The sequence below is a fragment of the Mytilus edulis genome, chromosome 4 (genome assembly GCF_963676685.1).
Source record: "Mytilus edulis chromosome 4, xbMytEdul2.2, whole genome shotgun sequence".
Taxonomy (NCBI): Eukaryota; Metazoa; Mollusca; class Bivalvia; order Mytilida; family Mytilidae; genus Mytilus; species Mytilus edulis.
The window spans coordinates 37,245,802-37,259,638 of NC_092347.1; the positions used below are offsets into that span (position 1 = coordinate 37,245,802).

At 32.4% G+C, this 13,837-nt stretch overlaps 1 protein-coding gene across 5 annotated transcripts in view; it reads right to left on the bottom strand.

Annotated features, from left to right (window-relative positions):
• LOC139519629 (ankyrin repeat and death domain-containing protein 1A-like) overlaps positions 1–13,837 on the bottom strand; it is an 87,318-nt gene that overhangs the window by 36,730 nt on the left and 36,751 nt on the right. Inside the window, exon 2 of one of the 5 annotated variants that reach the window (XM_071311825.1) lies at positions 7,766–7,833. The exons of 3 other annotated variants lie outside the window; for them this stretch is intronic. In XM_071311825.1, coding sequence (XP_071167926.1) covers positions 7,766–7,814 — 49 coding nt within the window. In that variant the 5' untranslated portion in view covers positions 7,815–7,833. Of the gene's footprint in view, positions 1–7,765; positions 7,834–11,374; positions 11,515–13,837 lie in introns of those variants that run through there. One more of the 5 variants, XM_071311827.1, reaches the window with a different exon arrangement.

The window sequence follows — 13,837 nt, forward strand, 5'->3', positions numbered from 1 at the left end:
TATATTTAACATTGCCATTAAAGTGCGAGGTTTGGCATTCCACAAAACCAGGTTCAACCCACCATTTTTTCCTTTAAAAATGTCCTGTACCAAGTCAGGAATATTGTCATTGTTATATTATAGTTCGTTTCTGTGTGTGTTACAATTTAACGTTGCGTCGTTTGTTTTCTCTCATTTTTGAGTGTAAATTGACATTGCGATAAGACGTGTCACGGTACTTGTCTATCCTAAATTCATGTATTTGGTTTTTATGTTACATTTGTTATTCTTGTGGGATTTTGTCTGATGCTTGGTCCGTTTCTGTGTGTGTTAGTTACATTGTAGTGTTGTGTCGTTGTTCTCCTCTTATATTTATGCGTTTCCCTCAGTTTTAGTTTGTTACCCCGATTTTGTTTTTTGTCCATCGATTTATGAGTTTGAACAGCGGTATACTACTGTTGCTTTTATTTAAGAACTACTATTTTCTAGATAGTTTTAAAGTTTTCTATCTCAAGATTTAAAGAATGTTAAACATCATTTATAGAAAACGCATAAGGAAGACAAAAGGTAAACATTTTTTAACGATTTGTAAAAGAATAAAAATTAATTTCTTTTCCACACAACAAAAAATAGTCAAAGCATTAGTCGTAATGGTCTTCAAATCAGTCGTGTTTACATACAAATGCTTATTCAAAAGTATAGAGGCAATCATGAACTATCCTTGAGCTTTTCATTTGAAATGAATGGCAACTTAATCTTTCATCTGTAGAAAACCATCTATATGGAATACAGGCAGAATGACCAAGAAGACTTAGTGCTAATCGGATAAAAGTTCACGCGATAACAATGTAAATGGTATTTCTTTGTGGTTAATATCTCGATGTAATTAGGTATAATATTATCTAGGGAGGAAATACTCAGGATTTTCTGGATCTGACAAACCGGACCTGATCATGACCTGCAAGTAAATATCATGTTCATAAAAACTTCCCTGTAGATTTGTTTCTAGCTTATCTGTGTGCTTATATAGTGTGACTATTAAGGAAATGATAGCATAATAATGTTTTATAACCAAAAAGTATTTATTCAAAAATGTGTAAGGACATTCTTAATCAAAACTGTTGCAATTGAAGCCATACACGAATGTTTTGTTAAAGACGTCGACGTTTCTCGGTGCAAAGTTCTGCAAAAAATGAAAACTTTGAACTGTATATCAAATGCCTTCAACAAAAACATATATAAGTGTTAAATAACTGAGTTTCAGGAAATAAGTATTATTGGTGAAAAATATTAAGAGTATTCAATTTAATATAGATTCAGTAACGTTCTGATTCCAGTATGATTTGACAACTTTTCGATTTTGACACCTTTTGAGTTAAATAAATCCATGTCATGAAACTTTGCTTTACCTCTTTCATGTAGAATATGATTAAAACAAATCAAATTGCCATATATACGTAACACTTAAACAAACAATGGGTTTATCTTTGACTTTAGCCAACCCAGACTTTAGCCAACCCAATAAGTATTATTTGAATTTCAAAATAAAAAATACAACGCAGTAACTTAAACAAGTCGCTGGCACGTGTGAAATGTTTTTTATTCGTTTTTGTTGCTGGTACATATTCCATTTATTATATGGAAAAAATAAGTTTAAGGAAACTTTATATTGTTAAAAAATTGAATTAAAAAAAAAGAATGTAAGGATAATGTATATGAAACAATTGCTCTCTCGGTTGTTGTTGCGTGAATAGAAAATAAACAAAAAGGAAGAAATACAAAACAAATCAATTCAGATGTCAGCTGGGATTAGGAAAATACAACATCGCTTTCTAGCTTATGTCAACTTAAAACAATAAGATTAACCTAAATGAGACTGAAATAAGATAGTATTTGAGAATGGTATTAAGCTGTAAATGCCTAAAATCGACTATGTGCAATTAGCGTATTCTATATAAATACCAGTTGATATCAAGCTGTATGCATTATAAATGATAAATAAGAATTAAATACGCGGACCCAAATATACATTTTCTGCATTTTACCTTTGTGTTGTCTTATATGTGTATTGAAAAAATAATCATATACTACCCAAGATTTTAAGAAATGCATACTTATTCCAATACATACTTTTTTCAAATACTGTCAAACTATGTCGGTTCCAACAGCGAACAACAATATAACCCCACCTTTCCCCACCATAATAATAATGTTAAAAATGCGATTTGAACAGGTTATGTTATGAAATTAAAAGCCATATATATAAAAATCAAAACATGACAATTGTAAGAGACATATTCAACATATGCAATAAAGATAAATATAAAAACGTGAAATCAATATAAAAACACTTACTAAATTCTCTATTTGATGCATGTGACCACATATTCATATCCAATAAAACAATAGATTTTTACATATAAGTCCCCAGTAGTAAACTGTAGTAAGACATCGTATTGAGTAGTCCCTGTGGTATTGAAAAACCTATTCTGATTGACTGATTTGATGCAAGACACTTTCGTTCGGAAAGTCGTTAATTCTACTGACAAGTGTGTGTTTCAGACATAACATATATATATAGCTGTTGTTTTCACTAGAATTGAGATAATTGCTTTGAAAATATGGAAACGGATTTAGAGTTGAATCTACGGATCTGACACAAAGTGGGAAATGTGACAGTTCTTTATAGTTTAATTTTCCCAACTGTTGAATCAAGTAATTAGCCGGGTAAGATGACAATTTACTTAGAATTCAGAAAATCAATATCTGATTCGTTGGGGAAATAATGACTTTTTTTTTCTTTTTTTATAAAAAATGTGTTCCATTCTGTTTATCAATTTGATTGCGTTTGCATAGCTTTTACCTGTTGCAATATGCCATCTGTAGCATAATAATTTGTTATGGATTGAAAGTGCAGTTTATTTACCATTTTCAAGTTTAAATGTGGCGTATAATTTCCACAACCTTCAAGCAAAGATAATAAAATTTTGCATTTTAAGTTAAGAGTTGCATTTATTATATTCTACTTTTATACAAAAATGTATGCGTAACATTTTTAAAGTCATTAGAAACCTCAAATTAAAAAAAATAATGCATATCTATAATACTAAAATTACGAGGTCCAATTTGTCAGCCGTCATCACGTAAAAACGATGAATAAAAAAAATCAAACTTTATATATAACTAATATAGTACAATAGTGTTGATTAAAAATTACACCACTCCAGATCCTTTTGTTTTCCACATAATTAATATTGCCAATAATTAAGAAGTTCCGGGTCTAATTCGATACCGATACCAATAGTATATTCACCTGTTACCTATTAACTTATCTGTACGTTCCGCATCTGACAGGCGCACCACCAAACGCTGTATTTAAGATTTTGCTATATACACGGGTCGTAATCACAGGGTTGACATAACTAAATTCAATCATTGTCACATTGTTCCCGATTGTAGTATTTTAATCAGTATGACTTTCTAAGATGACAATACGAATAATAAAAATCTGGACTTAAAATAAGGCGTATAGGTACAGCATGTACAGTTATCAATTTGTTAGCCGGAATGGCGTCAAACAGCGAATCAAAGAATTCAACTTTATTTATAACTCATTTTAGGACAATGCTGTTGATTAAAAAATACTCCTTTCCAAGCCATTTTGTTTTCCAAATAAATAATAGTACCAATAATTGATAAATTCCAGGTCGACGGGTTCAAACAGAAAGATGTTGAAAACAGAGAAAACTGTGCATCTTATAATCGGCATGACTTTATCAGATGACAATACCAATACTAAAATAAGGCTTACGCATAGTTATATTCTTTAATTCAGTCACAGACCCGCGATATCACGGGTGTGTTCTAGTGTTTTTTATAACTCAATGGATAGTATTCACTATAAAACTTATGTAGTACTACATATACTCTGAAGAAAATTGTTTATCTGATTGTACATGTTAAACACGTGCTCAATATCCATGCTTTTTTTACAAACAGGGGACAATCATTAAACTTCAGCTTCAAAACAGGAACTTTAATTACCTGCCATATTTTCACAACACTGACCGATTGAAAAAAAAATGACGATTATACGAAATTAATGCGAAAAAAAAGATAAAATCGTGCACAGAAGACTAATTTTATGATGTTCGTATGCATTGTTCAAGAATTGGAATAACATTATTTTTCACCGGTGACTCGTTTCTTATGACTTTAAGGTCTTGGTTGAAATAAAAGACTATAATAAGAGATTTATAACGGAGACATCAGAGCTATCGCATATGATAATCACGGTGTATCAATCAACATTCGAATCGGAAACTGCACACGACATTATCCGTAAGTACTCTTATATATGATTGTCTCGGTGTGGTTTACAAACCGGAAATACTACGCCATGCCTACTGGAAATCGACCCGAAAAACAGAAGAAGAGAAAAATAAGCAAAAAACTAAAGAAAAGATAAGAAAGGTGTGCCAAATTAAAAAGAAATGAAAATGATGACAAAATATATTTTAAACATCGAAATGGCACAAAAACATTAAAGAATACAGACCCTTATGTATGTATGTATGTATGTATGTATGAATTTGATATAGATAATTTAAGAATGAATCATTATCAATAAGTCAATGATGCTGAAATATGCTTCACACCAATACTTAACTGTGCATACAAATAATGTTAAAAATAACAGATAATAGTTTTGTTGTATTAAGCTCATATTCCTGTATTGGACTTATATCATGTTTGCCCGACTCCAAGTGCTACGCCACTTTAGAAATACAACTGCGAGGTCATCAACAAATTACTGATTACATCAAGTCTTCTAACCTTTTGTGACTAGATTTTCCCGATGATTATCAATTGGCAGATGTTATCCGACGCTTCAATGAGGTGGTTTGATAGAACGTCTGTCTATAGACAAGAGTAAATTTATTGTAGAAAGGAGTTACATTTGGTAAAAATCGATGAGACAGCAACCCACAAGATCAACATGGGGATAAGTTAAGGTCAATATGTCAGGCTGTGTGCTGGTGGTTGATCCACAGGGTAGTAGTATGCGTCTAGTGTGGTTGGTTTTTTTTTAATGAAAAGCAGCTGCCGCTGGCTAGCTTACATATGTGAGCGAAGAGCGAGCCGAGTGAGTAAGCCTCTCCTGCCAGTACATAACCTCTACACTGTCAAGACTTCTACAGTGCCTTCTCGCGACTGCACATGGTAACTGGGATCTAGTATCTCAGGCTTTACTGTAGAGGATCTTGGAGCAGCAAGGGCCCTAAAGATGCAGAGTGTAGGCCCACCGGCGTGTGGACACACCCTTACTCTCATTAACCTTGTCCCAACTATGGGTAAAAAGCCGGTTAGATGAAGATCGTTAACCAAGGAAGGTAATTTATCTAGGAGAAAGAAAACTCTGAAATAAAAACGGGCAGATAATGGTTCGTTAGCCTTGGTCGGCAACTTATCTAAAGGAAGGAAACCTCGACACAAAATCCCTTGCCCTCCAAGTAGGGGGTTCGGCATAAGGCCAACAACTCTTTCCTGTAAAAAGAATTAAGTTACGGAAACAGCAAAAAAGGAATCCTCTGTTGCTGCCCTACATGCCGATGGCATACCGGACAGTAAGTAAGTAATATGTCAGGCTATCTGGACCATGTATAAGTTTCTGCTGGTATGTCTTTTTTTCTCTGTTCGTTCTAAACCTGCATGAAATACTTGCCACTGAACGCAACCAAAAATTGACAAATGCTTTCTCCGGAGGAGTTAGAGTTGGTGGTTAATTTGGTCTGTTGTACAGTGCGGTACTTTTTTCTATTTATGTTAACTCCTGTGTTCGAATTCTGTATCATAGTTTTGCGGTCTACACCTATTAGGTACCAATGCCATGTGTCTTTACAATATGTCAAGCTCTAAATAGAAAACAAGAACAGACCCAAAACGATTTTTTAATCAAAAGAAGAAATACTGCTGTTGGCATACCTATATCAGAACTCCTTCAGGTTATTTTTTAAGCGAGAAAAAGAAATGTGTCGTTTAATTGTTTTCCAATAAATTAACGTGTTCAGTATAAGGATGGATATTACTGTACACGATTATGGGCTCAAGGGAGATAATAAAATCCAACACTGCTTTGGCAATTAGCAATATCAATATTGAATATTGTTTATAAAAGTACTTCCCGTTTCATGTCTGCGACTGTGCATTGTACAATATGTATCACACACTTTCTATGATACACAAGAGCATTGGTTGTCTTTTTGATGTCTATGCAACTGGTAAAATCAAATGTACAGATTTTATTTTCGTATAAGCTAATTGTTGGTATGGCGTCATAAAATGTCACTGTTTATATTTTAAAAGCATTTACTAGGTGACGAATCAATCGTTTCCATTGAGTTTTTAATGTTGAGATTTAAGCATTGCTTTGGTCTTTTCATAACCTAATGAAATGTCATATAAAACACAAGACAATCATTATTTCATATATTCCCTGTAATTATCTAAATTCACTGTTGATATCTGCATGTGTCACAAACTAGAGCACTGTAACAGCGTTTAACCTAATATCAAGCGAGAAGGAACGCAATAAGGCCACATTCGGCCATCTCAGGATTTTAGATACACAAACTGAATCACCAGTGGTATCATAAGCAATGAAATATGTAAAAGTGAATGTTCGCTGCTTGTACATAATGTGTAACCTTAAGAATCGAACACTATCGTACATGTTTATTCATAGCGGTTAGTGACTTAAGACTTGTCGCTACATTCTAGAATCGAAATTGACTAAATAATTCATGCTTTTATCGCTAATATGATAAAATCTTTAAAAGGAAACTCAAACAGAAAACAAAATATAATATGCGCGTATTTTGTAATTGATTTTATATAAATATTACAAACCGAGTAAAAGATTTGAATCTTTCTGGAGTTGGACTAATTTATAAGTTGGATGGCATTTGCCGTTTTATAAGCTGATTATTTATTGTAATATCTGTTATGTATACATTTATTGTCTTGTTTAACTGACCTGCATGTATCGTCTAGAAAAAAAATGTTTGTATAAGTACATTTACACCAGAAATCATGTGTGTCAGAGTTACGATTGTTAAAATAAAAGTATTAATGTTCTGGATTGCATACATTCAATATGCAAAAGAGAACAAGAATGTGTCAACAGTACACTATCATTTTGTATGTTCAGTGGACTGTGAAATGGGAGTAAAACATATAATTTGACATATAAATTAGAAAGATCATATTATAGGGAATATGTGTAGTAAGTTTCAAGTTGATTGGACTTCATCAAAAACTAGCTTGACCAAAAACTGTAACCTGAAGCGGGACAGACGGACGAACGAACGGACGAACGGACGGACGGACGAACAGACGCAGAGACCAGAAAATATAATGTTCCTCTACTATCGTAGATGGGGCATAAAAATAAGAGGGAAGAGTGAGAACTAATCCTAGCAAAAGCTATGTCATTCCAAACATTATTTGAACATGTTGAAGAACACTCTACACTCTCTATCACATGCTAACTTTTTTCCCAAAGTTGAAACCAAACCCAAGGAAAACGATTTTTTTTATTATTTAATGATTGGTCTGTACATTTTAAGAATTATTATCCCATTCCGCAATAAAGAAACATAATTGATAAACATTTCAATTAAGATATTCACAATTCGAAAGGATACCCTCGAAAAGTATTGTTTCAATATGTATGCAACAAACAAAACGACACACATAACAACGAGAAATAATTCAAAATACCTACAGATTTCAACGGCGCCCTCTTCGTCCTTCGTAAGAATTATGGAACTCATGTTTTGTATGTACGTACACCTAAAACGTTATAATAACATTAAACGGCTAAAGAACATGGCATAATTTAGCTTATTTACATTTGGGAATACACGTATCTGCCTTGGGTACCTTTTCTTGAATAAACGTAATGCTAAATGTATTTTTGCGTGCTGTAAACCTCACGAGAGCATTTATGATATAGTTACGTCTACATATAGGCGAGAAGATCAATCCAGACAATATTATTTATTGTCGGAGAGGAAATAAAACTATTTCCAATAACTTATTAACCTTTATATAATACTCATTAACACAAAAACACACCAAGGAAAAGTCAGTAGAGTTTACTGGGTGAACGAACGAAATAATCGGAGGGTAGCATACCGTGTGTAGTTATATACTAGTAAGTAGTAATAAAATGCTTCGAACCACAATTGTAGTAGGGAAACATCGAGGAATCAATAATACTAATAATATAAACAAAAACATAACTGAGATGACAGATGTGGAGACCCCTGCATGATAACAGCAACCATGCAGTCAAAAAGACTAGTACAGTTTACGACAACACCCCGAATTACAAACTCGCCTACGAAAAAAAAGACTATAAAATGCAGAACAACATACAGACTTGAGAACCATCAACTTATTTATTAATTTCATATCAAGAACACTTTTATTTCATAATTTTTGGCAGTTTTGCCAACCATTTCTTATCCCGCGCTCAAATGTACGTTTTACCAACGTTGTCAGGCTTAACTTTTCTCTGATTTTACCTTTTCGTTGCAGCAAAACATACGATTTTCAAAGCAAAAGTTGAATGATACCGTAGATAAGTATCGTACTTTGATTATCTTCTCATTAAATGTTCATTTTGTGGCCAGCCTTTTTGTAAATTATAATATTGCATTTACTCAATACCAATGAATTTGTTGATATACTAGTCTAATTTTATCATGACAATTATATATTTATCCTTTAAGCTACTACGGATTATTATTGAAATAGTTAGTTCGCCTTGGGAAAGCACAGTAAACGGTAGCCATTAAATATACTCATATGGGGCAGTGAGAGTCGTTGTAATTGAATAATTTGTTACACATTTACTATAAACTTGACTAAATAAGTCCTTATGTGATCAAGTGTAAATGCAAGCCAATTAAATGACTTTTCTGTACTTGAATACAAAGTACATACATTTGTACCACTTGTTTTTTTTTATATTTTGCAAACCATATTTACGAAAAACAACACTTATGTTTTTTGCAACTTACAGACATTTATCGAACCAACTATTCTTTAGGACGCTGCTGTAATCAGTTGACTCCTTGACGATATACTAACGTAATTAGTATTGATACAAGTAGAACACAAACTATATTTACACTATGGCTATTATAAGATGACAACAATTAATAGAAACTAAACACCGCTACGATTGTCTCGTTGTAGTGTGTAGCGAGAAAAAAATCGAAGATCTTGGATTTAACCTGGGATACTAAAAGATTACGAAGTTGCTGCATGACTTTCCGCCGTTCACATGAGATTTAGCAACCCTCTTGTTTATATAAACGGATTACTCATTTGGTAAATCTCGAGAACATACCTTATTCGTTCAAAGAAGTTTACCCTGCTTCTTTACCTTAGAACAGTCTTTACGGGTGACGGAGGTTTGAAAATAATGTCATCTGGACTTCTCCATATCGATTCGTTCCGGTTTAGTTTAAACATATTTCATTTGCAAAAGTAACAAAAGGGATTGGACACAAGTTATAACAACATTAGTGACGTCCTCTCCCAATATAAATATAAACAAAATACATTAGATAATGACGAAAAAACATAATAGGAATGCATGTAATACATGATACTACAAACAAAAATAAAATTAAAAAAAATACAATATAATAATACTGAAAAAACTGGACTGGAGTGAATAGTTGGAAAGAAGAAATTTAGAATGTTAATTGATTGTTTTAAATCTATGTGTTATTCTGATATAAGATTGTACAGACTCAAAAATTTCTTTATTTAGCTGAAAGGAAAGGTCACCGTCACCAGCCAATAAAAGCTCAATGGATATAGCATATCTTTCAAATTTTGAAAACAGTATTTCTCTTGCTTCGTTGTGAAAAGCGCACTCTAAAAAATAGTGTATACTATCATCTACAGAAGTATCGGGCAATTTATTTGGACGGGTTTCGTGTAAAAACACCCACGTACATTAAGAATGGAGACATTAAATCTGATTCCTCCATTGAGAAAGAGTTACGTGCTTTGCGAGTTTAATCATCCGTGTAATATTTCATAGACAGGAGAGTTTCATTTTTGTTTATGTTAGAGGTGTTAACACACTCATGACTGAACATTTTGTCTAAAAATTGCATGAACTATTTGCTACTGGACGATGGTAAAACAATAAGGAATACACAAACAAATGATAGCGTTGTTCCTCAGCTAACATGCTGCGGCATGGGTACTTCCCATTTAATGTATGTATAAGCTTGTAACTTCACTTTATTATCCAAAAAGACAAACATTGAAGGATGAACTGCATTAAACAGTTCATAATAATTCCTGTGGAATGCTTTTGATCCATTACTGGTACGTTTTGTGGTAGATATAGTTTCAGCCTATACGGATGGTGGGAACAAAACACTGTGTCATCAACATATGTGGCTAAAACATAAATTGGCGAAAATGAGCTCCGAATATTGGCGCAATTGATACTTTTTGAAAACAAAATTTGGCGCAAATGATACCCCTGAAAAACAGTAGTTGGCGCAAAAAGACTGCTGCCGTAATATCAAACTGAGAATGTGCACCATACATAATGAACCAGGCATCAAGCTAAATAAACAAAACCAATAAAGAACAGGTACAATATACCAAGCTGAGTAAACAAACCTATAAATATTAGAACTCATACTTTCTAGCAATAAGATTAATTTTTTTGAACTTGGAACTGTTTCGTACTTCACATGTTGTTACAGTACAAACCAAAAGTCATGTCCAATGGTAACACATACATACATTTCTAATTGAAGCAGTGTGAAAAGCAATCATACTTTTGAAAAAAAAATCAAATCAGACCTTCTTAGACACAATGATTTAACCGCATCCGATAACAAAAAAATAAGATAAACATGAAAAATAAATGTCAATTACTTTTTTGAAAATGTCAGTTATAGCACTAAAAATACAAAAATAAAACAGTGCTATCTCGATATAGAAAAAAAGGATATTCAATGAGTTTCAAATAACTTAGGTTAGGAAAAGTTGCAAACCCTACGGCAATTTAGAAATCAAGAATAACATTTAGTTAAAACAAATTAGCCTGGTGACATGTTTTTCAGCGTCGTATCTTTTAGTAAATCTGTATACTACCATCATTATTGAATGAAATAAAGATAAATGTCATCTAAAAAATCATATTTAAAATGATTCATTTTTTTTTTTCATATAAAAAAAGTGAATTTCGAAGATGTTACCTCCATTGATAAACTGAACTAATTGTTATATTATTTTTGTTTTGTACATTTCTGTTACATATATTGTTATCTTCTTAATCTATACTCACTGAATTTGTAAGAAAGCCTATGAGACCACATGATGTCAAAAAAATAAATCTATTTTCACAGCACTTTGGATTATCTAAAGTAGCGAATCTTTATAATCCTTTGCACTTTTTGATATTCATTTTATCCTCAAACAATATGAAAAATAACCTTTATCCTGAACTCACATGTATTATGTTTTAGTTTTAAGCACCCGTGCATGCATCAATTTTACATGCGTTTGCGAACTATGCATTTGTAAAACATGCAGATTCCAGACATATCACTTTGTGAAAATCCATCTGAAATTTTGATCGGGCTGCTCACAGTCAATTTTAAAACATATCATTTACATATATGCATTTCAAATGACAATATTTTCAATTTTGTCATATTTTATCGTAACTTGTTGCAATAAAATATCAAAACCGACGAATTTGAAATATAATGGAAATGTGCCATAAGTACAAAAATGTACTTTAATATGCGCCTTGCGATATTAATTTCAGATAATTAAATTGATACTATACATTCAACTTAAACAAAGGAACAAGGGACAATATGTTACATCAACGAACAACAATTGATTTGTAATTTAATTATAGTTTTCATACTATGATTCAATAACTGCAAAATGAGAAAAACTTGTGAATTAAGAGTGAAGCTTAAAGTGCTTATGTGTATAGTTCTTTAGTTGAACGAATTAAAATGTATCGATTGTAGTTTTCGGAGCGCTGTGTCTCGATTTAAGTTGACCACTGGTCAACCGAGACTATGAGTTATTGTTTGGTGCGCCAAATGCACTCTATACCTTGTTAAATTTTAAATTTTAAAGCATTGCCCTCTTAAGCAACATTTTGAAAAGCGTACACCAAAATGTTACTTAAATTTATAATTTGTGTCAAACGCCTTTTAACGTTTAATCTAAACGTGGGAGGGGGGATAAGATCATTTTAAAAATAAACCCGCAGAAAACGATTTTTTATTATTATTTAATGATTGGTCTGTAAATTTTAAGAATTATGTACACATTCCACAATAAAGAAACATTGATAAAGATTTCAATTAACGTAACGATATTCACAATTTGAAAAGATACCCTCGATTAGTATTGTTTCAATTTAAAATTCAACAAAGAAAGCGACACACATATCAACGAGAAACAGTACAAAATACCTACAGATTTCAACGGCGCCCTCTTTATCAACCTCGTCCTTCGTAAGAATTATGGAACTCATGTTTTGTATGTCCGTACACCTAAATCGTTAAAATAACATTAAACGGCTAAAAAACATGGCATAATTTAGTTTATTTACATTTGGGAATACACGTATCTGCCTTAGGTACCTTTTCTTGAATAAACGTAATGCTAAATGTATTTTTGCGTGCTGAAAACCTCACGAGAGCATTTATGATATAGTTACGCGTACGTCTACATAAAGGCAAGAAGATCAATCCAGACAATATTATTTATTGTCGGAGAGGAAAGAAAACTATTTCCAATAACTTATTAACCTTTATATAATACTCATTAACACAAATACATAACAAGGAAAAGTCAGTAGAGTTTACTGGGTGAACAAACGTTTAATCGGAGGGTAGCATACCGTATTTATTGTAGTTACGGTACTAGTATGTAGAGTAATAAAATGCTTCGAACCACAATTTGTAGCATGGAAACATCAAGAAATCAATAAATCAGTTTTTGTGATTTTACTTTTTCATATACCATTAAAGAGCATAGATTTGATGATAGATATCGAGACCCTGTATTATAACAGCAATCATGCAGTCAAAAAGACTCGTACAACCCGAATTACGAACTCGCCTACGACAAAAGGACCATGCAACCTACAGACTTGAGCTTTTTTTGTATTTGCCAACCATTTCTTTTCCCGTGCTCAAATATACGTTTCACCAATGCTGCCAGGCTTAACTTTTCTCTGATTTTACTTTTTTATTGCAGCAAAACATACGATTTTCAAAGTAAAAGTTGAATGATACCCCGGTGGTAGATATGTATCCTACCTTGGTTATCTTCTCATTAAATGTTATTTTGCAGCAAGCCTTTTGTTAAAAAGAAATATATAGCATTTACTTAATACCAACAAAATGTGTATAATCATATAGTCTAATGTCATTATGGCAATTATATATGAATCCTTTAAGCTACTACGGATTATTATTGAAATAGTTAGTTCGCCTTGGGAAAGCACAGTAAACGGTAGCCATTTGATATACTCAAATGAGGCAGTGACAGTCGTTGTAATTGAATAATTTGTTACATATTTACTATAAACTTGACTAAATAAGTCCTTATGAGATCAAGTTTAAAAGCAAGCCAATTAAATGAATTTTTTACACTAGAATGCATTTGGACATACATTTGTACAACCTGTTTTTGTTTTTTTTAGATTTTACTAACAGTATTTACGAAAAACAACAACCTAATCATTTTTGCACTCGATTATTTATTGGACAACTTA